Here is a 26294-nt window from a genome sequence, read left to right as displayed (position 1 = left end):
AAGTGGCAAAATTATACGGCTCCAAAAAAAAGTTCAATTTCTTTCATGCCAACCTTTCTCCATTTCCCCCACTCACAAAAAGAGGGTCTTACAATAATACAAAGCATGCATCCTCTTTCACTTGTAAATCCTAATTACATTTGTGAGTGCAACATCAAAATGCCCACACGCATATCATTTTTGGACGTTTATGCAGACACAGATCCACATATATGTGCATGAAAGTTGTTCAAAAGCTTGCACTGATCTAACTCTAAAATAAAAAGTTACTAGAATGGAAATTGATTTGTTTGGTATTGGTCCAATGTCTTCCGTGATCCCCTGTTTTAAAAGGTCGAGAAAGAAAAGCGAAGAGGATGATGTAAGGAGAGATGTTCTGGTTGATATGATTAAGTAATTAATTTTTTCAGGTTAGTGAATTTTTTTGATAGAAGTGACATTGGGGGAGGAAGGAATCAAACCTAAAATCTCGGGTGCATGGATAAATGCTCATAACCACTTGAGTTATAAACTCCTTATCAGGTTAGTGAATTTTTTAAATTAAATAACTCAAGTTAATAAGGAAAAACTTTTGTTATAACTGTAACATCGCGTGATTGTGTTATGTATGTATAAAGTCTAAAATTCATATCTTGAGTTTAAAAATTAGTTATTATACATAATACTCTATCAAGACCATCGATCCTTAATAACATACATGCAATTGAAAGATAGCATTTTGGTACATATATTGTATATACATGGATGATGAACATAGTTGCAACTTTGCAACCCAAAAGTTAAAAAATATGCTTTAACGTTAACGTTCATATATATATATATATTAGGTTGAGTGTGTGATTTATATAAATTTGAGTGTTTTAATTTTTAAATGTTCCAAAAAGCAAGCTTAGAAAACGACCCAAAAGAAAGAGTTGGTGGGTTGTAGGCGAAGTGCCTAATAATTGAACCTCACTCGACCACACCAACGATGTCTCTCTAGCTAGATCATGCCAAGAACATACTTCCATGATCTTTTAATTGCCATTGAAGCCTTTTTTTTTTGGCATACATTTTGAGACACGTGGCATTCCATGCACATAATTAAGGATTATGTCAAATACAAGTACCATCAATCTCATTCAGGCAACATATCTAGCTAGCTTTACCAAACCCAACAAAAAAAAAAGAAAAAAAAAAAAAGTATAGCTAGGTCAAAAGAAAGGGGGGAGGGGTGGGTTTAAAAAAAAAAAAAAAACCTTTGTAGTGCTTTTTAATCTTTCACAATTAGCATGTGCATTAGTGAAAAAGCAAGTATTTAATTACCTTAGTGCTACATCTGGCAGCTAAATTACCATGGAGTTGCAAAAATAATTATTGGGAAGCAAACTTAGGGCAACTGGAAAAGTTGTCGTACGCATTGCTTTTTTTTCCCTGTTGCTTCAAAATTATTATTGTCCATGCTTAAAGAGACTTTAGAGTTCATATGCTTTGCTTTTTGGCCACTTAGAATGAGTTGTTTTGTTTTGCATCCAAAGCCAAAACTTGTGTTGCCCTAAATATATGGTGCTCATCCACAGACTTAAATTAGGAGAGTTGTATTGGTATTGGGCACCAAAAGTCTAGCTGTTGGTGTTTGAGGTGGCAATTCCTAACTCAATAATTCTGCACACCATCAATTTGATTATCCAAACCAAGCTCCAGCAGAATGTACGATATGTACAGCCCATTTAAGCTCAAAAATGGTATTGGATTGGATGAGTGGATTATGGATAAATAATCCAACAATTATATATATATATATAGTTCTTCTCTTATGCAGACGTTATTATCGTACGTGTAGACGTCATTGTAAATAATGAAGGATAGTAGAAAATACATGGTTTCTATGTGTGCATGATAATAACATCCAAATAGTTTGTTTATAGAGTATTAACCCCCATTTTTTCACCGGGATAATAACATCCGAATATCCTCATAGGAGAAAATCTGTATTATATCAAAAGATAAAAGGGCTTAAATCAATCCTCCTGTGTCTTTCTTATTAAGGAAAAGTGGCCTAGCTAGACAGAGATTCTAGTGCATATTATAGGGCCCTTAATTGGATCTTATCTTATCTACTTTATTATACGTGCCTTCATATCATACGATCTAAAATTTCCTTTTAAATGACTTCTCAGCAAATAGGAGCACGATCTCCAACACTGACAATTAGATAAAATACCTAAAAAGAATAGATTTGGACATGTAGAATCTGGATTAAGAGAATAAAATATACTTGGATAAAATGTGAATCAACATCATGAGACTTATCAACATAACCTAACCCTTCGTATTATTGTTGTTTCAGATATACCTTTCAAAGGGGTGCAACTTGGATGAGTTGAACATGAACTCAACTCAAAATTTGAATGGGCTAAGTGAGTTAGAGAAAGCATGCACTAGCTATAAGCATGGGTTGATAGATTAGCATTCAACCCATACTGGATCAATCGAAACCTTATGACTGTTACTTGTAGACATATACATAAGATTGTATACATATTCTATTTTAAAAAATAATATCAAATGTCAAATAATAGATATTTAAGTTGAGAAATATTAAATAATAGTTGATCTCATACTCGTTTATTCTCTCATCAATACATGACTTTTCCAATTCATGATCTCTCATTCCAAGTAAACTCGTCTGATCCAATCTCCTTATTTGGTGGCCAACTTTGAATTGGATTGGAGTTGAGTCCAAGTGAGTCACAACCCATCTAGATGAGACTTGTAAGACACAATATGTTGGACGGTTGTCCAATTTAATAAGTATAGTCCTAACATACCAAACAACTGTCATGACACTTGTCCAATTTAATTGAAATAGTCTAATCTAGTCTGACCCACCAAACATAGAGGAAAATTGTAAGCCACAAGATGTTGGACTGTTGTCCAATTAATAATTCAACAACAAATATTTATATATATATATATATATATATATATATATATATTTTGGGGCGAAGATACTGGGCTAACACCCATCTCTTATCTCAATGACACAAAAGGATAGAGAAACTAAATGAGGCCTATAGACTCCAAGTAAATCTTCACTTAGAAACTAAGAGCTCATTTGGGACTGCTTCTCTAGGAAATAAACATTTATAAATTTATTGAACAATAGTTAGATTATTAGTCTAATTAATTGAAGCAGTCCAATCTAGACCTAGCCACCAACGGGGCCATATGCATATATCGAATTAACCTACATTTCAGGTTATTTTTGGTAAATTAAATATATGAACTGAAGTGGTGAGTTGAGCCCAACCCAATCATTCTAGGTCAACTTGAGCTCAATCTGGCTTAACAAGTTGTTGGCACTTGATCAGTTGACTTCATTGGCACTTGATCAGTTGACCTTGGGCCCAAACCCAAATTGGGTATATGTCTACTTGAGCTTCGACTTGACGTCCTAAACTGCCCAACAACCCGACTTGCTCCTCTACTCCCACCCAAAAAAGCTATATCATTCTGAATTCAAAATTCATAACTACTTTTTTTGAGGTGGCTAGAATGAGAGTTATAGGGAGGAGGTTCTTAATAGCCGTCCGATTCAGTGCTGAGTTATTGTTAAATTGTTGGATTGAACCCTCGTTACATAAGCTCCCACTTTTTCTTTGGTCACAGCTGCTAAATTGCTAAAGCCATCCAAAATTTACTCCTCTTTCTTTTTGGTCCATTAGCCAACATTAAAATAAAAAAATAAAAAAGAAATGGTATCTTGGCCATTAGCCAAATGTTGACCTTCAACCTACAAAAAAGGGTTCAAGTCCAAAGGCATCATCAGAATGTCTCATTCTCATAGACCAAAAGAAAGTGTTATTGGGCCACTGATAATAAGGAACCGTATCAAATGGCTAAAGAATTATATATATATAAAAAATGAAATCGCCCACCGTGGGGCTCGAACCCACGACCACAAGGTTAAGAGCCTTGCGCTCTACCAACTGAGCTAGACGGGCTTGTTGTTTGTAACTCAATTTCCTCAGTATTAATCTGTTTACCACGCGCTCTAAAGACATGTTTAGACATTACCAAAGGCCAAACCAAGCAATTAGATTAATCATTCACTCATTAGAATTTAAGATTTCCAAGAATTACAAACAATGCCAATTATAACAATCATACAGCTTTCTCAACACGTCATGTCTTTGAATTAAATTTAACATTCGTTACAGATAATAACCATTACAAACTAAGGCTGCTTATAATTCTATTAACACAATTTTTCTATCGTAAAAGACTATATAATCTTTTAAAAACCTATATGAAATACTATTGTCCCGTAATATACCTCAATTTAACAATCATTATGATCCACTGCTATTATTTTTGATATAAAAAAAAACCACTATTATTTTTGCTTTTATGAAACTTACTTTTCTTAGAAGCAATTTCTTTTTTTTGGTTAGAAGAATTTTGTTAGAAGCATTTGAAAACTGAAATTGAGATATAAAAAATCGTAACGTTTTGCACAAAATAATCATGACTTCAATCAGTCAACGATGAATCTATGAAAGTTCCAACTTTCCAATTATTTGCAGCCACCGCGAGAGGTGGCTAGGGCAGTTTGGGAAATTCAGAATTCCATCAAGCCCTTTTTCGTCTTTGCACAACAATTGCTTTTCAACCCCAAGAATAAACAAAATAAATAAAAAACCTAAATCCCACCGTGAATTACCCTCCTCATCAACGTCCCCAATTCACCGACATGAAAAAAATAAAATAGCTTTCCCAAATTTCACTTTATTTCCTTTATTTTTCGAATAAAACATTTAATTATAAATTAATACCTTTCAATGCCTTCGTCTTCGCTCTTTCTCTCTCTCTGAAACTAGTCGAAGCCCTCCCTCTGAGTCTTTCTGATCTCTTCCAAACCCTAGTTTCTCTTCAACGATCACAGGCTCAGCGATTCGCGAATTGCCGATTGAACCCCAAGACTCCACATTCTTTCGACGCATTACTCAGCCAATAGTCGAGGCCTTAAACGGCGGCGCGGAGAAGACGGAGCATGAGAATCGGACGATGAACGATGCCAATACCGCGTGGCGGAGTGCGCAGGGGACGAGGAGCAGCAGCTAAGAAGCAGAAAAAGGAGAAGGTTCCGAGTCCGATCGACGCTGGAGAGGCGATAGCGACGAGAACAAGGCGGAGGCGAGCGGCGGCTGCGGCGGCAGAAGCAGTGCCGAGTAATCCGAATAACAGGAACGAGACTAATAAGGCGAAAGAAGAGGAGCACAAACGAGAGGAGGTGGTGGTGGTGGGTGATCCGCAAAACGTAGTCGTTGAGGAGGAGGAGGAGGAGGAGGAGGAGGAGAAGGAAGTGGAAGAGAAGAAAATGGATGAGTATAGTGGCGGAGGTGGGGCCGGCGGCGCTCCGAGTAATGATAAGGCAAATGCTGGTGAAGACGAAGGAAGCACAACTCCGCTTCCTGAGAAGGTACTATCTTTATTATTGTTTACATTACTTTTTATATTTGTAACGAAAGGATTTGGTCTTTACCGAATCCTATCGAACATGAATGCCTTTTGGTGGTCATCTGCATAATAACATGTTGCGGGAAGTGGGATTGTGGGGCATTGGGGTTTGTTACTGTGGTTGAGTGAACATGTTTGTTTTTATTTGATTTAGCTTTGAGGTTTCGTAAGCAGTGAATTTTGTGGCTTGTGTTAACAACTTAAATGCAAATGTGCATTCTGTTCTGACTAGATAGTGTATACTTGGATCAGAATCCTCTCTCCATTTTATGAAATGGAGAGGTCTGGTTGGTAGATCATGGCCATTCATTTTGTATGGATCTGGGAACAAGTGTTTTGGTAGATAGGCTATGTGGTGTTCTATGTGTTGACATTATTGATCATAATGTTTGACGACTTATCCCTAATTTGTACTGCATTTTGGTGTTTTGCCTGATTGCTCGCCTCCTTTAAATGGGCAAGAATTGAAACCTGAACTTTACCTCCTGTAACCCCTTTTGGAAACTTTGGTTGACTCTGAGAAGGTGTCTGGGCACCTTTTTCTAGATCACGTTAGCACAATTAAGTAGTGAAAACAAATTAAGTTACTGGTTGAAGTTGGAGTGCAGTTATGGAGGTATTTTGAGAACTAGAAGTGTACTGCATGATCTAATTCTTAGAATCACATAATGTATTGATGGATACTGTATAAGCAGCATGTGTTTCTGTGTATTGACTCACATTTTTTATGATCACCATGCTTTAGTCCTTGTGTCCTGTTAGTTATAGGTTTATCCCATTATATATTCTTGAATAATAATTATTGTTTTAATTATTACTAATAATAACGAGCAGTAGTTATAACTATAACTCTGAGAATTGCACCACTATGCTTAGTCTAACAAGTGCTGCATCTTTAGACAACGTCCATAGTTTTTTTTTTTTTTTTTTGAATCGCTTGACATAAATTGATGTCTTTATGCTAATTCCTAGGTTTGTTGCTGCAGGTTCATGTTGGTGGTTCCCCTGTTTACAAAGTAGAACGAAAGCTGGGTAAGGGTGGCTTTGGACAAGTTTTTGTTGGTCGACGTGTTTTGAATACAAATGAGAGAACTGGCCCAGGGGCTGTAGAGGTACAACAATTTGTTAAATTTGACTGTTGAGTTTTATTCTCTCTTTGTCTTTACCTTTTACTTTCTTTTGTCTCTCCCTTACCTACACATTCTTTTCCTTGGTATCTTAGGTAGCCTTAAAATTCGAGCATAGAAATAGTAAAGGGTGTAACTATGGACCACCAGCTGAGTGGCTAGTATACAAGTGAGCATGCCTCTATCTCTCATGTTTTGGTATTGTTTTTAAATTTTATTTGTGCATCCATAATTTACTTTGTGTTGCTTGTACAGCACTCTTGGTGGCAGCCATGGTGTGCCACGAGTACACTTTAAAGGCCAGCAAGGCGACTATTATATCATGGTATGCAGTCTTTTTTTGGCTTACTTGTTTTGAGTCTTGTTAGCAATACTATAATGTTTTGGGAGTCATATGATATACTAGTTCATGAATAGCTTTTTGATTTTGACTGAAAACTTTTATGCTGCAGGTTATGGATATGTTGGGGCCAAGCTTGTGGGATGTTTGGAATAATAACTCTCATACGTGAGTTTCAGTTACAAAATTGACTCCTAATTTAGTAAATAGTTTAATTATTATCTTACGGATTTCATGAATTTTCAGTTTCATAATTTAGTTGTCTTCTGAATTTTAGAATGACCACTGAAATGGTTGCGTGCATTGCCATTGAAGCAATATCAATATTGGAGAAGATGCATTCTCGAGGGTAAGATTTTTTGTTACAAATCAATGCACATTTGTTATCATTGTCATTGTTTCTCTCTCTCTCTCTCTCTCTCTCTCTCTCTCTCTGTGTGTCTGTCTTTCTCTAGCCTTCCTTTCACTCTCATATCATTTCACTTTGGTGCTTTGGTCTGGAACATTATTTATCCAGAAAAAACCTTTCGGCTATGTGATCAATTTCTTTAGAGAAGTTTATATGTGGGAAGTATTAATGCGAAAGAATAAGTATGCCTAAGATTCTTCTCTGTGATAGCTTGATATCATATTTAGGCTTTTCAACAATACGAGAGCACATGGCATGCACAATTTACTCTTTTCCTCTACATCATACAATTTTGTTGTTTAGTTTATTAAGACATTAGGAAGCTAGTTATATAGAAAGCTTTTATGGACAATATGCTCTGTTTGCAGTTTTGATTTAGAAATTGTTTGGGACAGTTGAAGTAGTTTTGGGGGATAGCCACTGTATTTGTATTTTGGCTATCTTATTAAATTGAATGTGTTTAGGATTAGTTCTTCAGATGTTTTTGCAGTTTGTTGAAAGCCATATTAAAAATGATTTTAAGCTATGCTACCACATCTATTTTCAGGTATGTACATGGGGATGTAAAGCCTGAGAATTTTCTGCTTGGCCCACCTGGGACTCCTGACGAGAAAAAGTTGTTTTTAGTTGATCTTGGACTAGGTATTTTGTGAATCTCGGTTTCCTTAATGTTATGTCGTATAGTGGTTCTCAGTAAGTTATCATATTATAACTTGTTTTGGGTTTATCAGCAACTAGATGGAGAGAAACTACAACTGGTCGGCATGTAGAATATGACCAGAGGCCAGATGTTTTCAGGTATAAGCACGGTTTCCTATCTAGTCTTCTGGGATAGTTTGAATGCTGCTTTGTTTTTGCCTTCCTCTTCTTTATTCTCCCTTGTTCAAGCTTTCTGCTACTTAGTTCTTAAGTTTTTTGGTCCGACAGAGGAACAGTGCGTTATGCTAGCGTGCATGCTCATTTAGGGAGAACGGGTAGTAGGAGAGATGATCTCGAGTCTCTAGCTTACACCCTTGTATTCCTTCTTCGCGGTCGTCTCCCTTGGCAAGGATACCAGGTTTGCCCTTTCTTTCTTAGTTTAAATAAAAATTTCTGTCTTGCCTACCTTGCTTTTATTTTACTTTTAGCATGGTGGTTCTTTCAGGGAGAGAATAAAGGGTTTCTTGTTTGCAAGAAGAAGATGGCAACATCTCCAGAGATATTGTGTTCCTTCTCTCCACAGCCTTTTAGACAGTTTGTGGAATATGTGGTGAACTTGAAGTTTGATGAAGAACCTAATTATGCAAAATATATATCACTCTTTGACGGGATTGTAGGTCCAAATCCTGATATCAGGCCAATAAACACAGAGGGTGCACAGAAGGTGTGTATGATCTTCTCTCCTTTCGATGATGATGCTTACCCTTGAGCAGTAGTTTATGTACTTGTATTTTTAGAAGAAGGATTGTGCATCTAATATATGCTCCATGTATTGTGAAGCTTATTAATCTGGTTGGTCATAAGAGAGGAAGATTGACAATGGAGGAAGATGATGAACAACCAAAGAAGAGGATTCGAATGGGTATGCCAGCAACACAATGGATTAGTGTCTATAATGCTCGCAGACCAATGAAGCAAAGGTATTTGTATGACTCAAGCAGTGAATCATTTACTTATTTGGTGATGGTTTTGGGGACTTCTCTTCTTGATAATATAATAGATATACCCTGTGTATCATGCTTTCTATTTTTATAGTTAAATTGTTGTCTTCTTGTCGTCATATTGTTTAAACTGTTTCTTCTCATGTTTCTATAGGTATCACTATAATGTGGCTGATACAAGGCTTGCTCAGCATATCGAGAAGGGGAACGAGGATGGGTTATATATTAGCAGTGTGGCCTCTTCTCAAGATTTGTGGGCCTTAATTATGGATGCAGGCACTGATTTCACTTCCCAAGTCTACGAACTCTCACCATGTTCTCTTCACAAGGTACATGCATATGCTTTTTAATCAACCTGAAGTGATTGTCTTTGTTGGCATACTGACTTTGTTTTTATGAGAGTTTGTATGTTCACTTTGGTATTTTATTGCTAACTTTTAATAAACTGTTTGCATGTAACAGTCCTTTCATTCAAATTGTAATGTTTCATGAATTTTTTGGATGTGTTTGAAGGAATGGATAATGGAGCAGTGGGAGAATAACTATTACATCAGTGCGATAGCTGGAGCTACTAATGGGAGTTCATTAGTAGTAATGTCCAAGGGTTAGTATAGTGTTTTGGGGTTTTCATGGACATTTAAACTGGAAAGGGTGTGTTTTCTTTTTGATTTTTTGAATTCTTTTATTTATTACTGATGTCAATTGTTCGGTCCAGGTACACCATTCACGCAGCAGTCGTACAAAGTAAGCGATACATTTCCTTTCAAGTGGATTAACAAAAAGTGGAGGGAGGGTTTTTATGTTACTGCAATGGCCACTTCAGGAAGTAGATGGGCAGTTGTTATGTCTCGTGGTGCAGGTTATTCGGAGCAGGTAATCTTGGATGAAAAAACACATTTCCTTCTCTGAGTTGTCTTTCCAATTGCCTATGGTGGTTAGCACTTTTGATTTTATAGTAGGTAGTGAGTAATTGGAGAAGCAATTTGGCCTAGTGAATTAGTGAACTGTACAGAACTATTTATTTAACAGGGCAGACCATTTTTTGTTTTTCAGGTTGTTGAACTAGATTTCCTTTATCCCAGCGAAGGTATTCATCGGCGGTGGGACTCTGGATATCGTATAACAGCAACTGCAGCAACGTGGGATCAGGCTGCATTTGTTCTTAGTGTGCCAAGGAGGAAGCCTCAAGACGAAACACAAGAGACTCTTCGTACTTCTGCTTTTCCTAGTACACATGTCAAGGTAACGTATATTTATCATTTTGTTTTGTCAAGGACCTTTTCTTTTCCGTCTTTCAATATGTTGGCATAAGAGTAACTCAAATCCGGGTATTACAGGAGAAGTGGGCGAAGAATCTCTATATTGCATCTATGTGTTATGGACGAACAGTTTCTTAAGCTGCTGAGAATTGTTAGGGATGCTCCGTACACCATCCGGTATTGCTCTGATAGCTCATCTGATTCTCTCTCTTGACTGGGGTGTCGTAACATCCACCGTTGACAAAATTTTGATGACTTTGAAGAAGCTCTAGTTAATTGTAATTATAGAAACTTTTAGCGGAAACCTATTGTTCGTCTCTGTGTGGGAATTGTCTCTTGATGTCAATGATAAATTAAAAGCTCATTTTCGTGCAAAAAAGGAGCATATTGCCTATTTTCTACTCCCAAGGACCTTCACGTCAGAAATATTCGTATATGCTTTAACCACAACTTGAACGAACCAATCTGGCATCCTTGCCAAACAATCACTTGCCGACAAGTTTGGAATATTGTGATGTGCTTTGGCATGTGACTGGTTTTGGGAGCGAAATTGAAACTTGGGAGTATTTATATGTAATATATAATATTATATATAATCGCTTCTTGAACTGCAAGGCCTCGTTTTTGGTTTTTGTTGAGGAACAAAAACAATTACAGAACAAAGCCTCGAGTCTCACCGAGGCCATAACGAAGAAACAATCCAAACTTTTTTTTTCCTGAATGTATTAACTTCTACAAAACAAGAAAGAACAGAAACAAATGAACTCATACTAAGATTGAATGAAACATCAATTAAGACAATGTTCTAGTAAATTATTCGAAATGAAATGTCCCTTTTAAGGTAATCACACAAAGAATCTGCGGTCCCCCGCCCCTCTTTAAAACTCTAGCTTTAGGTTTGAAGAAGTTGGTCAATTTCTTCTTTTACTGTCGGAAGCAGTTGGTCAATTTCAAACAAGGAAAGGTAAGGGCATCCGGCCAAAAATTGAAAGCTGCTCTTTAGGCATCTACATGGATTTGGGCTGAGTTGGGGGTCTGCGATTGCCAATTGATTTGATTTACAGAGGAAAGAAAGCAGGAAAGAGTGCAGAAATGACAAACAAATTTGCAAGCCAGATATAAGAGCGTATTGCGAGAGAAAGAGAGTACATTTCATGAACATGAACATGCAGCCACACTGTCTGGTCAAGATTCCATTGCAAAAGAAGATTCAGCTCAGGTTGCAAGGCCCTTGAAGCAGAACATACATTTGAACATTTCTAATCGTTTTTTTTATAATAGTTTTGGGATGAGTTCCCAAATGATCACAAACTCTCATCTGTTAGCTATAACAAAATGAAAAGCCAACTAGCTTTTTCGTAGCTAATTCTGATGTCGAGCAAAATTGAACTCTCAAAAAATTTACAAACATCTCCGGTGCTACATTTCAATAAAGAAAAGAGAATCTCATGTCTTTATTTCTAAATAGGTCGTGTTGCTGGGTATTAGTAACAGCTGAAGTGTTTTGTGCAGGCCTGATACATAACCTCCCCAGCTGAATTTCTTCCTGGTATATTAGTACATCAATCCAGATCAGGCTACATTAGAGAGATACAATGAAGTGGAACAAAAACACGTGCACACAGAGAGATTTACCTCGGTGTTATCATGGTCAAATCGAACAACAAAAATGCACTTGCAGCCTGTTACGTCATGTAGCCCCCTTTGGATATCCACAACATGGGCATCACAGTAGACAGCTTGATGTTCCCTTTCCTGTACATAAGGTATTACGTCCGTAAGATAAGACAGTACATATATCTTCGGAGAGGTTTGCCTTATCAAAAGTATGCCTTCTGCAATATTTTGAACTCCAATATCTTCTGTCAAATGTTAATTTATAGAGGTTCCCATTTGTCTGGACCCCTATACTCATGATTGACAGCTTAAGGAACAGATTGCAAAGAAATAAAGTAAAAGATTACCTGGAAGCTTAGCACTAGGTCCCCAACCTTCACCTTATGACACTCAGAGGCTTCTAAAGGAATAGAGCGCTCACGCACTGCTCTAGTCACATTCACCCACTCATCATCCTCCCTACCGAAGCCAGAATATCGCACCCGAACTTCCTGTCACATAGAACAACATTGAACTCCTTTTCATACATTGGACAAACATAGTAAAATCTCTCATCAAGCAGAGACAACATTTGCAAGAATATCGAACCTAGTCATTGAAAAATTAATGCCTGGTTGAAAATGAAAATTATCATGACTGGGAATGATGCAAATAAAGCACAGAGAACAAGACATAATGGAATATTTTACTGCATTATTCTAAAGGAACTCTAATTAGAAAAGTCACCTAAGCTAAGAACTATGTTTACACCCAAATGGAGAAGAATGAACAATAAAGATGAGGACGAATCTTACAAGTTCTCCTGAATTAACAACTCTGTAAGAGAGGAATGAAGCAACATCATACCTGGAAACCAAAGAAATGTTAAGCTATGACTTTAGTGAAATTTGAATTGAAATGATAATAAACAATGTACAAATTTTCACATTGAATTTCTATTTTTTCTGCAATTATTTAATTCCCAAAACATCTTGAGTTAATTTATAGTAACAAAATATATTAGAGAATAAAGGAGTTTTCATACTTTAATCCACGAAAGTAAACTATTCGAAATGCAAAAGACATAACTACTTTGGCTGATTTCCTAGCAAGTAAATTAGGTCAGTTCATTTTTCTTCCAGTTCAAGCATAATCAGGTTTGGCAATTTTCTTCTGAACCTGAGTTTGATTGCACTGCATTAGAACTACAATCACAAGTTATGGATCTGTCTGTAGTTTATATTTTACCTTTTCCCTCAGAAAAATGGTCCAGGAGAGCTAATGCAAAACAGAAAAGATTTGCATAATGTATATTAAATGATGCCATTGCTTTATATGCTAAACTTACGCTTATAATAAACAGGGAATATACTCATGCCACATACCAATGAAGAATTGTTTCAAATGAAACATAAAAAATCAAGTATAATTTTCAAATACTTAGTATGCAGAAACACATAAATTGTACTTAGAAAAAGAAGTTTTTTTCCTTGAATAGATGAATTCTTACCACGCATCATCTTTTGCTGATCGTGCTTCAAATGCCAACTCGTGGAGTTCTGTGATCCATGTACCTGAGTTAAAGTTATCAAGTAAATTTTTCAGAAAATTAATAATTGAACTCAGAGATAGACGGAAGATTCCCAATTCCACCAACATGCATGATTAAAATTTTGAGATTACGTGTTAAGCAATAAGTTCCTGTATCACAACTGTAAAATTCAATATTTATCATCACATAAGGACAGCATAAGCATTCTATACAACAGACAGACACGCCAAATAAATGTTGCAGGAGCACCTGCTCGTGAAAACTATGTCAGATGGTTGCCATCTAAAGAAGATAGCAGCAATAATGAGCCCAAAAGCCTGGAAGAGCGACTTAAAACTTACGGCTGCACTAAAGGAAGAAAGATAATAAGACATGGAGACACACAGCACGCAAAAGTTTTACACTAAGGTAAAAATATAGTGCATACAACTAATTACTATAAGCCAAAACAGATGTAAGTTTGACCAGAGATACTATCATGCTAGCAGAATCCAAGCCAATCAAGAAAGAAAGTACAGCTCCTATCAGACCAAAAGTATAGTAACTGGGTTATGGAATTGTTTGGGCCTGGTTGACGAAAAGAGGGAAACAGGAATAGAATTTATTGCACTTCAAAAACAGTATATAATTGCACTTCTGAGGACCCATCATAAGCGAATGTATGATTTCTGGTCCAGAAAAAACATCATGTACACACGGCCAAGGATATTGCTACACGGCCAGTGGTTAAAGCTTTATGGATGTTATTAATACTGTTAGCACCAGAAATTGATCAATTAGGTCATGGACATCAAGAATGACGAAGGTTTGCCCTTCTCTGCCAAGGTAGCACCAACATGCTACAATGGTTTTTGAAAGGATCCAAGCTGGTGCATTCTAATCTGGAATGGAAAGAAATTAACAGTAATTTGCATCATTAAATTTTATTTATGTCAATTTGATGCTAGCATAGAAATAATTCTCACTACATGATAAAATTAAAATTTTCATCACAGGAAAAAATCATTAAAATACATTCATGACAATCTCTTCTACAACTTTATCCATACTGACAAAAAGGATGACCTTTCGGCTTCTGAGAGTTTTCAGTTGCATTGCTTGAAACATTTGAATCTGAAAGATCAACAAATAACTCGAGCGCAGTAGGTGAGGAATTGCTATTGGCTAGCAACTCTTTTTGTTTGTTCTGGAACCAACTTTGAACCTATAACAAAATAAGAACATGATAGCATTACAACAAGCTCCATATAAAATATAAACAATAAGATTTAGATGCAAGAGGGGAAAAGGAAAAAAGAAATGAAAAACCTGTTCCCAAGTTATATCAGGTTTTCCAGCACGGATTGGAGTGCAACTGAAAAGACAGAGCAAAGCAAAAAAACTTAATAAAAGAAACCCTGTTATGTTGAAGTATGCAATGAATATTTAACACTAAGAAGTTATTCTTTTCGTTTGTTTCCTTTGACAAGTAAATATAACAAATCTGTCTACCTAATTAAGGCTAAAGGCTACTATTTAGCATTACTGAAATCACCTGAAACTCGTTGCAAGATCTTGGAAAAACTCCTGACTAAGCGACTGTTGTCCTGCATGCTTAATTAAATTTTCCATTTCCATAATCTGTCAAAGTGCAAAATATAGTCAATATCTAATACAGAATTTCAAAAGACAATATTACAGAGTCAATGCATGGAGGCGAGCTCCCTAGACTAAGATTACTTCTTTGACTAATCTCTCCTGTTATTGTTCCAACCCCAAAAGCATGAGGAGTACTTCAGCCACATGCTCTTTATCCCAATTAATTGTTCATGGAAAACCATTTCTCCTCAACCCACCTTGATGTAAGCTTATGTACATATATAATATATATGTTAAGGTGACAGTGTGTTATACATAACAGCCAATCGAAAACACACACAGGTGTGAGAGAAAGCCTCAACCTTTCACATCAAATCCCATAATTTCTTTTGGTCTGATTATATTTCCAAGAATTTAGTAGTAAAAAAATGCACCTAGAAGGTGGTTAGAGTGTTATGGTACAAAACTAAATTTTCCATAAGAAGCAAAAGTCCAACACCAACAATCTTCATACAGAAAATAACCAATTATAGAAAACAAAAAAACCCATGACAGCAGCTGAATTTATAGCAAAACCGAGGAAATTTCTGCACATTAAGATGTGAAATCACAGAGGCAGGTAGTTGACAGTACGAATTGAAGGAAACACAAAAAGGGATCAAATTTTTTTACCTCAGAATGAGTGAATACAGATAGAGAATTCATTGGTTCTCTTTTTCTTGTACGAAAAACTTCCATCTCTGTCGAACTGGAGATTTTAAATTCCAAGCTGATGTGAAATGAGAGTGAGACGAGAGTGATGCCAGTCACCTTTTTCTCTGGGTTTTTGTCTCTGTCTCAACTCAACTCCCAAGGGAGGTTTTGAAAGAAGTCTGGGTTCGCTGCTACGATGTCTTCGGCTCTTTGATCCAGTGGCCAATTGAAAGCTGCCACAGCAACTGAAAACCTGTCTTCTGTTGTGGTTTTTTTTCCTTTTAAAATCTATTTGTTTCTTTAACTGGAAATTGTTTTTCTTTTTCCATAACTAAACGAGAAGAGATGACGTGGCATAAGCCCATCGAGCCGAATTTTGGGCCTAAAAGCAAAAGTAACCAGACCCAAAGCTAAAATTAAAGGGATGGACCTCAACGTTGTGGCACAACAAGCTCGGCCCAAGAAACAAGGCTTGACCCTGGTCATAAATTGGGCCCAAAGCTGCAGCCCAATAGCGAAAGTAAAAACTTACTAGTCATGGCCCGATGGTTTCACAGCCGAGAAGACTGGTAGGCACAAACTCCTTTGAGCCTTCACGTGCACCATCTCAATAACACCTTAGAGCACAAAGCAAAAGGAATGATGGGACGTCAACCACTTTTTGAAACTTGAAGATCGGAGCAGAACCCTCGACCCGACAAGCAACTACTTCCCAAAATATACCTAAGAGATAATTACCCTTAATTAATTAACTTGCATGAAACATGAGCAACACTAATTCAAGACATTATCACGTATTAACTATGAAGGAAACATGCATTTAAATTTTAACTCACTGGATTTTAGGCTACAACATACATGAATCAAATATATAAAGCGGCGGAAGCAAATTTTAGTTCTTACTAAGCCTGATGCTATCCAATTTCCCAGTATCTTTTTATGTTTAATCTCATCTATGCCCAAACGAAAAGGGAGGAAATGATGAAGCTTTCTTACCCTTGAAGCTCTCTTGGATTGTCTCCAAGTTTTCACTTTTATAAAGGCATTCTTCCTTGTTGCTTGCTTCATAGATTCTTCACAAGGTACCAAAATAGACACCCTCTAGTTCATACACACAGATGTAGTGTAAGAGATAAAAAAAACGGGTAAACTGCCGAATTACCCCTTGAACTTGTACCTAATCATCAATTTACCCCCTGTCCTTTTTTTTCAAAAAATTAAGGACTCGAACTAAATTTTATTTTCGATTCCCCCCTACCGTCTAAATCTCAACATTTCATCCAATTTGTTGTTAAATATGAGGGAAAATTGGTCATTTTAAATGTTGAAATAATATATATAATTATTTTAACAAACAGAGGGGCCTACCCACTTCATCTCTTTCCCTTTTGTTGTAATTAAAGATAGGGTATACTAGTGATTTGCCCCATAAACTTGTACCTAATTTTCAATTAGCCCCTTATTCTTTTTTTTATTTATAGAAAATTAAGGATATGAACTTTTTTTTTCTCCAATTTCCCCCCTGCCGTCTAAATTCCCAACATTTCATCCAATTTTCAGTTAAATCATTTTAAAAAATTGAAGAAAAAGAAGAAAATTGACCCCCCAAAAAAAAAAACATTGAAGCAGCAACCCAGGCCGTTGTCTTCAACCTCTCAAGTGTGGTGGTCTGTCAGCTCACAATCATTTATATGTTCAATGGCTCTGCCTCGCTGCCCCTTTCTTTCATTGCTACCCAATCTTCAATCTCTATTGACAGAAGCAAGTTATTTCCAACCATTAGCACCAAGAAATAGGGTGAATCGCCCCCTTCCCCAGTTCTATCTCCTCCAGCCAGCATCTACAAACCCAGAAACCAGAAAAATAGGAAAATTGACAACAACAAAAAAATATAGAAAAATAGGAAAATTAACAACAACAACAAAAAGAAAAAAAAAAGACACTGAACCAAACCTATCGCCACTCCCCTCCCCCAGCAACCCTATCTCCAACCCCCCTCCCCCATCTACATCTCCTTCAGCAACCCCATCAACCCTAAACCCTAAAACCTCAGCCGAAACCCATCCCCATGTGAGATCCATTCCAAGCCCCAGCCGAAACCCATCCGCAACCCTTGCCCCCAAGTCCCACGGTTTTGGCTCGATGACGGCGGCTGCAAGATCTAGGCTTCACGATGGCGACGACGACTTCACAACTTCACGACTTAATGGCCATAGATGGAAACAGCCACAGAGAAGAAGACAGAGACCGAGGGAAGAGATAAGAAGAAAAAGAAGAAGGAAAGAGAGAGAGAGAGAGAGAGTTTTCAGTTTTTATTTCTATTTTCTATTTTCTATTTTATTTTTCATTTTTTTATTTATTTTTCACGTACAAAATGACTATTTTACCCTCACATTTAACGGCAAATTGGATGAAATGTTGTAGATTTAGACGGAGGGGGGAAATTGGCGAAAAAAATAATTTCATATCCTTAATTTTCTAAAAAAAAAGGATAGGGGGTTAATTGAAAGCGACGTACAAGTTCAAGGGGTATTTCGCGAGTAAACCCTTAAAGATACAGAGGGGAGGGGGGAGCTCGAATGGGAACAAAGAGAGAGAGAGAGAGAGAGAGAGAGAGAGAAAGAGAAAGAGAGAGAAAGGAGGAAGAGATGGAGATGAACAAATCATCAGAGAACCATTTAAGAACCCATATGTGCCCACTTGGCCCCACTCACTTCACCAGCTCCGAAACCCACCCAACATCAGAAGCACCACAACTGGGGCTTGATTCGACCAGACCTAGAGAATTCTCCTTCCTTAGTCTCTCAAACATATTTTCCCTTAATCCCCTTCTAGACTCCACCCTCTCCATGGCAGGCTCTTCCTCACAACCCTCCTTGCAGAAATCCAAATACCCAATTCCAAAACGAGTTGGTACACGGGCCGGATTCAAGGGGAGGCTACATAAACCGTGTCGAAGAATTGACTCGCGTGGAGACTCGAACCCAGAGATCTTGGAGACCCAAACCCGGAAGAACTCACTTGGACATTCCAAGAAGAAGGCAAAGACTTGACCTTTCCAAGTTGCAAGCCACCATTTCGTTGACAGAGTTCGAACCCAGAGATCGACTCAGCGACTGGGTCATCGAAGAAACCTCCATCCCTTCGTGTTTTGATTAGAAATTGAAGGCTTTGAAAGGTTGGGGTTGTGTGGATGATTTCTGTGGGGACTAGGGATGCGAGGAAGGGTGGCTTGCAGTGGTGGTCATGGGGGAATGGGGATGGGTCCGTGATGGGGGATGGGAAGAGGTGAATGGTCTGGGAGTAAAAAAAATGAAGAGAGGGAGATGGGGGGATTGGTCTGGAGTGAAGGGATGGTGGTCATGGGGGAATGGGGTGGAGAAGAAGACCGCAAAGGGGATAGGAAATTTTTTTTTCATTTTTGTTTTTTTTTTCTTTAATTTTTTCAAAAAATATATTTTTAATGAGTTAACAAAAAATTTAATGAAATATTGAGAAATTAGACGACAAGGGGGAAATTGAGAATAAAATTTAGTTTGAGTCCTTAATTTTTTTTTTTTTAAAAGGTCAGGGGGTAAATTGATAATTAGGTACAAGTAGGACACGGCAATTAAAATAATAATTAATTCTCAATATTTCAATGTCACATAATTCCATAAAACAAAATAAATAACTCATGTTCATCATCCATACATAATAATTAATACACCACAAAATAAAACATAAATGATCTAACTCTCAATCTTCTTCAATCATCTATGTCTTCATTGTTGTTATTGGAAAACAACACGCCCTCTAATTCCGCACACCCGCGTTCTCCAAATTCTTTGATATCAACCCTGACAAGCAAATGAAACCAAACCCATTGCAAATTAAATCCAACTCAAGTCAATTCCATTACCAAAACCTGTGTGTGACTTAACTTTCTCAAAACAAAACCAAGCATCATTTCACAATTATCAATCAGCCAATGAACAATAGAACACGAATCATAACAAAATTAGGATAATAATTCCATTTGGCATAAAAGAATTTGAAAACAAAGGGAAAAAAAAATTGAAAAGGTACTTACCTTTGCAAAAGCGGGAGAAGAGGAGAAGAGGAGAAGAGGAAGAGCTGCGCGGAACTGACTGAAGTGGTGGCTGCTGAACTGATTCATTTAGGTTTAAAAATGTCTTTTTCCACTTTTAACCAATCTTTTTCAAAATACTTCAAATCAGTCCACCAAAGTTCCAAAAATCACGTTTAGACCCCAATTTTTATTTTCAAAATTTCAATCTGGTCCCTGCCGTGTCTTGACCGTGTCGGCGGCGTGTCTTGACGTGTCCCAGCCGTTGACCGTGTCCAACGCGTGTCGGAGGCGTGTCGGCGTGTCGGAGTGTCCGACACTCCGACACTTCAGCAGTTTGGAGTGTCGGTGCAACATAGGTGTTAGCCCTCTCCTCTTGGTGGCCGATTCTAGCATGGCATATTGGACATTTCTCTCCTCCCAAACCCACTCCAAAGTTGGAGGCTTCAAACCCTAGAGAGAAAATGGCTAAAGTATGTCTTATATAGGCCACAAGGGATGAAGCAAAAAAGCCCCACCCTAGAATTTCGGCCATGGTAGTGTTTGGGATCCTTTTGGGCTCACTTGAATTGTGTTGTCATACAACACTTATTCCTAGGCCTAATGAGTCCTTGTGTATTTTTTCTTTTGGCCCAAAATGACTTTAAAGCTCAAACCGAGTCCACCTTCAAACTAAATCCATAATTAACAATTTAATTATAATTTGTAACTTAACCATTAAGTTCAAATTATAGTCCAAATAATTTGACTTGGTCAACTATTTTGGTCAAATGCGTTGACTTTGACAATTACTTTCAACGTCTTATTTTCTTCATGTGTTCTTCTTATTATATTTATTCGTGTGCAATAACATATGTTCCAATTAGCAAGGTAGTGGGTAGGTTCGATTCCTCCGAACTGAGCGTGAATTAAATCCCATCATTTAATTCTCTCTATTGATGAAGACTAAATATATTAGACCTTACAAGGTTTCCACAAGTCATGAGTGACACTTAGCAGTGTGTCATGGCTACCTAAGCTAAGTGGAAAAGGTGAAGAACCTATTCAAGTTTATATCAAAGACCCCTCATAAGCCAAAGCAGATGTAAATTTGACCAAAGATCACCATGCTAGCAGAATCCAAGTCAATCAATATGCAAAGAAGGTACATCCCCAGTCATCAGATCAAAAGTATAGTAACAGTATATCATAAGCGAACGTATGATTTCTGGTCCCAAAATAACATCATTTAGACACGGACAAGGATGTTGCTGCACGGCCAGTGGTTAAAGCTTTATGGATGTTACTAATACCGTTAGCACCAGAAAAGACAGAGCAAAGCAAAAAACTTAATAAAAGAAACCCTGTTGTGTTGAAGAATGCAATGAATATTTAACTCTAAGAAGTTATTCTTTTCGTTTTTTCCTTTAACAAGTAAATATAACAAATATTTCTGCATAATTAAGGCTATAGGCTATACTGTTTAGCATTACTGAATTCACCTGAAACTTGTTGCAAGATCTTGGAGAAACTCCTGACTAAGGGATTGTTGTCCTGCATGCTTAGTTAAATTTTCCATTTCCATAATCTGTTAAAGTACAAAACATAGTCAATATTTAATACAGAATTTGAAAAGACAATATTACAGAGTTACTGCATGGTGAGCTCCCTAGACTTGAAAGATTACTTCTTTGACTATAATGTCTCCTATTACTGTTCCAACCCCTAAAGTATGAAGAGTATTTCAGCCAAATACCCTTTATCCCAATGAATTGTTCATGGTAAACCATTTCTCCTCAACTCTCCTTGGTGAGGTGACAGTGTGATATATATAACAGCCAATAAAACACACACACACACACACACAGAGAAAGCCTCAATCTTTCACATCAAATCCAATATTTCCTTTTGGTCTGATTATATTCAAGAATTTAGTAGTAAAAGGAATGCACCTGGAAGCTGGTTAGAGTGTTTTGATGCAGAAATTCAATTTTCCATAAGAAGCAAAAGTCCAACACCAACAATCTTCATACAGAAAACAAAAAAAACCCATGAGAGCAGCTGAATTTATAGCAAAACAGAGGAAATTTATGCAGATTAAGATGTGCAATCAGAGGCAGGTAGTTGACAGTGCCTATTGAAGGAGACACAAAAAGGGATCAAACAAATTTACCTCAGAATTAGTGAATACAGACAGATAGAGAATTCATTGGTTCTCTTTTTCTTGTCCAAAGTTTTCCAACTCTGTCGAACTGGAGATTTTAAATTCCAATCTGATGTAAAATGAGAGTGAGATGAGAGTGATGCCATGCCAGTCACCTTTTCTACTGGGTTTTTGTGTCTCAAGTCTCAACTCCAAGTGATGTTTTGAAAGAAATCTAGATTCGCTGCTACGATGTCTACGGCTCTCTGATCCAGTGGCCAATTGAAAGCTGCCACGGCAACTGAAAACCTGTCTTCTGTTTTTTTTTTTTTTTTTTTTCCATAACTAAACAAGAAGGGTGAGTCATATTTTTTGTTTCAATTTTCGCTTGGTTATGTTCGAGGGATCAAACATCTATTACAATCCTAAGTTTCAAACTTATTCCATTAGTTTTACTTTATTATTTTTTGGAGTGCTGCTAAACGAATTTTAAAATTAACTGAGTACATCTTGTAGTCTAAGTGCATTCTAATTTTTTCTTAGCCTAAAAATGTACATACATTTTCCTGGTAAGAATTTGCTAACAAGTTACAAGGAAACCAAATCATGCATTTTTGTTGCTTCAACACAATAGGAAAAATAAAAAATAAAAGAGAAAGTTCAAATATTCTCTTGTAATTAATTTAGTATTTATACCAACGAAGTGGTTTCTCAATAAGATCATGCCTCTTGTTGTTTAATAAAAAGGAAAGTTCATTTGTTGGAAAAAAAAAAAAAGTAGTGTTGATCTTAGGCGAATTGTATTTGTACTCAAGATTAGTTCAAATTTAACGAGCTTTAATTCCTTTGCGAGCTTCTCCTTTGAAAAAAGGGCTACAATCTATTCGCCATAAACCTTTTTTTTTTGTTTAATATTTTTAAAGAAGTGTAATGAGCTCATCAATTTTCACAAAAACCTTATGTTGTATATATATATTTTTTTGTTTGGCCAATCCTTATATGTACTTATAGAACAACTTTATTTTGCGTGCATTGGTTTGAGCATACCACTCAAAAGTTTTGATCGTTTCCCATATCAACCAAATTACTAGTCATTTTTTTGTGAAATTCGTACATCCTAACTATTGGTCCGTGATATAGAAGCCATCCTTTTGAAAATTGGTAATACATAAATTAGACAAGTAAACATACCCGTTTGGAGGGTGAGACTGGATTGGACTATTTTAATTAAAATGGACAACAGTTCTGGCCGTTGTTATGTGCACTGGGACTGGACTTATTAAAATGGACAACAATCCAACATATTGTGTCTTACAAGTTACAAGTCTCACCTAAAAAGATGGGACTAATAAGGACTGGCAAAAAAAAAAACATATATAATACTGTCGAAAGCATTGTAGTAGAAAACATATCACAAATAGACCTTTTACCAAAGGAGAGTAAAATGTTGTCCATTTTTTGAGGAACAAATGTGTATAATATTCCTTATTAACTGCCAAAATACATCAGAAATTTCTGTAGAAGTACACTAAAAATTGGTAGACAAGAGTTAAAAATATGGCCATTATAGCTTGTTCACCAAGTGATATAGTCTTTTCCTTGTTGCTTTGGGAGTTTGAAATAAAGGTTGGAGGAGAATAGAGAAAAGCCATTGAGATGCAGTCCTCCTCACCTTTAAAGATTGGCCTTCCTATCACATGCTTATACTGGCCACCACTCCATGCCTGCAAGAGAACAAAGCAAACAGTTCATATATGTACAGTAATGTTCGCTTACGAGACAGTCTGGCGTCTTATGCTGCTAGACTAACAATATAAAACCCCACTCCAAGTAAACAGACGCTTAATGAATAATTTAAATTGTTTAAATTGAAAATTTAACAACATAATATGACGGATAATTTGATAAGAGAAGATATTTCTAACTATATATTAAAACATTTTTTGTCCTATGATTAGACCATCCCACATAGGTGGCATTGGATATAAAATACAGAAAGCAATGATGGTCGAAGATACTAATCGCCATGATGGTGGGCTTGCAGCCATCATATACCTCTGCTACAACGCAAGGGAGAACATGACTTTAGTGCAACTTTTACACAACTTTAAAAACACAGTAAATGGAAACTAAAGCAATAGGCCATCTGGAGAGACAAAGTAATTATCATTCTGGCTTTATTATTAGATTAACTGGTCTCCTCCCTTGGTCCCAGTAAATAACAATAACCAAAGTTAAATTTAATTTACCTGAATTTGATCCCCAGTGGTGACTACTAGAGCATTTTTATCTGGGGTGAAAGAAACCCAACCTTTCTTGGAGTAAACATGGAACTCTGAAGAACCATCACAAAGATGCAAACACAAGGCATGAGAATAATCAGTTCCTCTTATCAACATCTTAATCACATCATATCTTAAAGAGCTGTCCCATTCGTCTTCTAAAACATTCTGGCTGTGCTTGTACAGGCAACAGACTGTCCCAAGTTCTTTCCCTTGCACCATATCATCATTTCCATAAACGAATTTTGTTTGAGAATTTTTCAATAAGCTTGGTAGGATTTTCCCAGAAACCTTCTCAATATCTGTCATTAGGGTCTCCAGTTTCTCACTGCAAAATAAAAGAAGTTTGGAATTGTAATCCTAATTGGTTTCATGAAAACAAACAAAAGCCAATTAATTGCATTTATTTGTTAATTACCTGAAATTTGAATATCCAACTGGTGCAATTCTCTCCATTGTCAACTTCAAATCTTGGTCTCTACACCAAACGAACTCTTCGCTCAGTTCACTGCCAGCCTCCTCACCATGAACCTCCTCAAACCCGTATGGCTTGTCCGGTAACCGGGTTATCTCCGCCCTCTTCTCCGGCGGTACCTGGAAGATTCCGGTGGCTGCAGCCTGCACAGAGCTCACAAGCTCACTTGAAATTCCATGGTTCACCAGCTGAAAACACCCGTTTCTTGCTATGGACTCCACAACCTTGCAAAGACTAGCATCAAACTCATCCAGATTCAATGCTAACAAATCAATAGTGGGGGGATTTTCAAGTGAATTTTGTTTAGGGAAGAACTTGTCTGGCAAAATGAGGTCAGGGACTTGGAGGGAGTGCTCGAGGTACTCAGTGAGGACTTCATCGTTTGTGACCAATGATCGGCGGCCTGAGGCGATAGGAGAAGGCGGTGGTGCACGAAAATCAATCGGGTTTTCAGAGACGGGTTGAGGTGAGGCTGCCATTGGGACTAAAACTAGAGGTGAGTGATGCAAATAAGCCCACTTGTTCTACTTCTTCTTGTGTTCTTCTATGGCTGTACATCTTTATAATTCTTTTCTTGTTGCTAAAGAAAAAGAAAAAAAAAGAAAAAAAGGAGCAAGGAGCAGCAATGATGACATGTCTTGGGGTTCAGCTACATCCCTCCTAAGAATGATCAATGATAAACACAAGGTCTTTCACTTTTTGTGATTTGCTTTTCTTTTCTATTGTTCTCACTTTCTTTACAGCTCCATTGTTAATCATCAGCTCCCTGGTTTTCTCTTTTGTGGCATTTGCCAGACTTTTGGTGAGGGCCCTTCATCTCATATAACAAAACAAAAATCTTCAAAAGACAGATATGTAGGTGTTGTGGTTCTATTGTTTGTACGAGAATTACCATTGTTTTTGGCCAATGATGTTAAGTTTCAATTTCAAAATCAATCTGGATGGACAGAGGTGTATATGCTGTGATTCTATTATTTGTCCAAAAATCATTGATTTTGTTTCCCTCTTTTTGTTCGCGAAATTCTATAGTGAAGTGCCATATACGGACTATAAATGTGAATCTTCGTATTAGCCAATCATCATTTCATTAAACCTTGAATCCTGAACGACTCCTCTTTGTTCAATGAGTCGAAAAATATATGCTTATTTTTGGGCTGACCAACTCGTTTGTCCAATTCAATGGGTTACAACTTGGCTCAAGCCCATCAATGGATTGGGCTGACCCAACCCACCCAACCCGATATTGGGCCATCATTTTGCAGTGTTGCATTTACAGCAAGAGTTTCTAGAGGTATCTTTTTGTCACTGCCGCCTCCAAAAACGATCTTCTACACACCAACATAATCAGAAGACGAAGACGACAAGGACATGAGTTGTATGTGGATGCATAAGCATATTCTCTCAAACATTATCTTCTACAAAGGTGATGTCTGCGGCAGGCTTCAATAGTTTCATTTTTCTTAGTTTATATTATCATTTAGAGCTTGATAATGTTATGACTTATGGGCATAATTTGATTTTTGGTATGAGATATTGTGGGGATATATGACACTTTCTGCTTTTTTCCTTGTCTAATATAGCACATGTTGCTATCACAAGCTCAGATTAATGTCTTTTCTGGTCATCAAGTGTACACACGACATGTTAAAT

General features: G+C 37.0%; 5 protein-coding genes and 1 non-coding gene across 6 annotated transcripts; 1 reads left to right on the top strand and 5 right to left on the bottom strand.

Moving 5' to 3' along the window:
- Positions 1 to 3913: 3913 nt before the first annotated feature.
- TRNAK-CUU (transfer RNA lysine (anticodon CUU)) lies at positions 3914 to 3986 on the bottom strand. The gene has a single exon. It is a non-coding gene; the product is annotated as a tRNA-Lys (tRNA).
- Positions 3987 to 4805: 819 nt separating this feature from the next.
- Positions 4806 to 10671, top strand: LOC110760752 (casein kinase 1-like protein HD16). Its single transcript, XM_021963070.2, has 16 exons — positions 4806 to 5464; positions 6489 to 6614; positions 6725 to 6798; positions 6885 to 6954; positions 7082 to 7137; positions 7247 to 7318; positions 7926 to 8020; positions 8110 to 8176; positions 8306 to 8435; positions 8523 to 8741; positions 8858 to 8997; positions 9173 to 9347; positions 9532 to 9622; positions 9734 to 9891; positions 10072 to 10260; positions 10356 to 10671. Exons 1-16 carry the CDS (start codon positions 5057 to 5059, stop codon positions 10413 to 10415), a joined length of 2130 nt encoding a protein of 709 aa, XP_021818762.2. The 5' UTR covers positions 4806 to 5056; the 3' UTR covers positions 10416 to 10671.
- Positions 10672 to 11495: 824 nt separating this feature from the next.
- SHH1 (SAWADEE HOMEODOMAIN protein) lies at positions 11496 to 15958 on the bottom strand. Its single transcript, XM_021963063.2, has 9 exons — positions 15676 to 15958; positions 14960 to 15045; positions 14734 to 14779; positions 14491 to 14629; positions 13384 to 13447; positions 12689 to 12740; positions 12242 to 12385; positions 11913 to 12032; positions 11496 to 11823 (listed from the first exon to the last, which is right to left on the bottom strand). Exons 1-9 carry the CDS (start codon positions 15739 to 15741, stop codon positions 11704 to 11706), a joined length of 837 nt encoding a protein of 278 aa, XP_021818755.2. The 5' UTR covers positions 15742 to 15958; the 3' UTR covers positions 11496 to 11703.
- Positions 15959 to 18140: 2182 nt separating this feature from the next.
- Positions 18141 to 22054, bottom strand: LOC110760775 (uncharacterized). Its single transcript, XM_021963097.2, has 4 exons — positions 21918 to 22054; positions 21697 to 21769; positions 21247 to 21332; positions 18141 to 19535 (listed from the first exon to the last, which is right to left on the bottom strand). The coding sequence occupies exons 1-4, from the start codon at positions 22052 to 22054 to the stop codon at positions 19445 to 19447; spliced, it is 387 nt and encodes a 128-aa protein (XP_021818789.2). The 3' UTR covers positions 18141 to 19444.
- Positions 18407 to 18836, bottom strand: LOC110760776 (zinc finger CCCH domain-containing protein 20-like). The gene is made up of 2 exons (XM_088250208.1): positions 18718 to 18836; positions 18407 to 18635 (listed from the first exon to the last, which is right to left on the bottom strand). Exons 1-2 carry the CDS (start codon positions 18834 to 18836, stop codon positions 18407 to 18409), a joined length of 348 nt encoding a protein of 115 aa, XP_088106334.1.
- Positions 22055 to 23311: 1257 nt separating the features above from the next.
- DTA4 (downstream target of AGL15-4) lies at positions 23312 to 25459 on the bottom strand. Its single transcript, XM_021963088.2, has 3 exons — positions 24588 to 25459; positions 24137 to 24497; positions 23312 to 23611 (listed from the first exon to the last, which is right to left on the bottom strand). Exons 1-3 carry the CDS (start codon positions 25121 to 25123, stop codon positions 23393 to 23395), a joined length of 1116 nt encoding a protein of 371 aa, XP_021818780.2. The 5' UTR covers positions 25124 to 25459; the 3' UTR covers positions 23312 to 23392.
- Positions 25460 to 26294: the final 835 nt, after the last annotated feature.

Source organism: Prunus avium, chromosome 3 (genome assembly GCF_965620075.1).
Source record: "Prunus avium chromosome 3, drPruAviu1.hap1.1, whole genome shotgun sequence".
Classification (NCBI taxonomy): domain Eukaryota; kingdom Viridiplantae; phylum Streptophyta; class Magnoliopsida; order Rosales; family Rosaceae; genus Prunus; species Prunus avium.
Note: the sequence above shows the minus strand (reverse complement) of the source record. Positions and strands in the feature narration are given on the sequence as shown.

Bases quoted from the DNA above. Each gene is read 5' to 3' on its own strand.
- LOC110760752 (XM_021963070.2), top strand. From the start codon at position 5,057: ATGCCAATACCGCGTGGCGGAGTGCGCAGGGGACGAGGAGCAGCAGCT. The intron at 8,742-8,857 runs GTGTGTATGATC...TGTATTGTGAAG, and splicing joins ACACAGAGGGTGCACAGAAG to CTTATTAATCTGGTTGGTCA. The intron at 10,261-10,355 runs GTAACGTATATT...CGGGTATTACAG, and splicing joins TTCCTAGTACACATGTCAAG to GAGAAGTGGGCGAAGAATCT.
- SHH1 (XM_021963063.2), bottom strand. From the start codon at position 15,741: ATGGAAGTTTTTCGTACAAGAAAAAGAGAACCAATGAATTCTCTATCT. The intron at 14,780-14,959 runs GTGATTTCAGTA...CTGTCTTTTCAG, and splicing joins GATCTTGCAACGAGTTTCAG to TTGCACTCCAATCCGTGCTG. The intron at 12,033-12,241 runs GTAATCTTTTAC...CCTTATGTACAG, and splicing joins ACCTAGTGCTAAGCTTCCAG to GAAAGGGAACATCAAGCTGT.
- LOC110760776 (XM_088250208.1), bottom strand. From the start codon at position 18,836: ATGGAGGTTTCTTCGATGACCCAGTCGCTGAGTCGATCTCTGGGTTCG. The intron at 18,636-18,717 runs GTGAGTTCTTCC...CGGTTTATGTAG, and splicing joins CTTCTTCTTGGAATGTCCAA to CCTCCCCTTGAATCCGGCCC.
- LOC110760775 (XM_021963097.2), bottom strand. From the start codon at position 22,054: ATGGCATCACTCTCATCTCACTCTCATTTTACATCAGATTGGAATTTA. The intron at 21,770-21,917 runs GTAAATTTGTTT...TTCTGTATGAAG, and splicing joins CTGTATTCACTAATTCTGAG to ATTGTTGGTGTTGGACTTTT. The intron at 19,536-21,246 runs GTGAATTCAGTA...TTTGCTTGTCAG, and splicing joins GATCTTGCAACAAGTTTCAG to GGTTGATATCAAAGAATTTG.
- DTA4 (XM_021963088.2), bottom strand. From the start codon at position 25,123: ATGGCAGCCTCACCTCAACCCGTCTCTGAAAACCCGATTGATTTTCGT. The intron at 24,498-24,587 runs GTAATTAACAAA...TTTATTTTGCAG, and splicing joins GTTGGATATTCAAATTTCAG to TGAGAAACTGGAGACCCTAA. The intron at 23,612-24,136 runs GTAAATTAAATT...GTTCTCTTGCAG, and splicing joins CCACTGGGGATCAAATTCAG to GCATGGAGTGGTGGCCAGTA.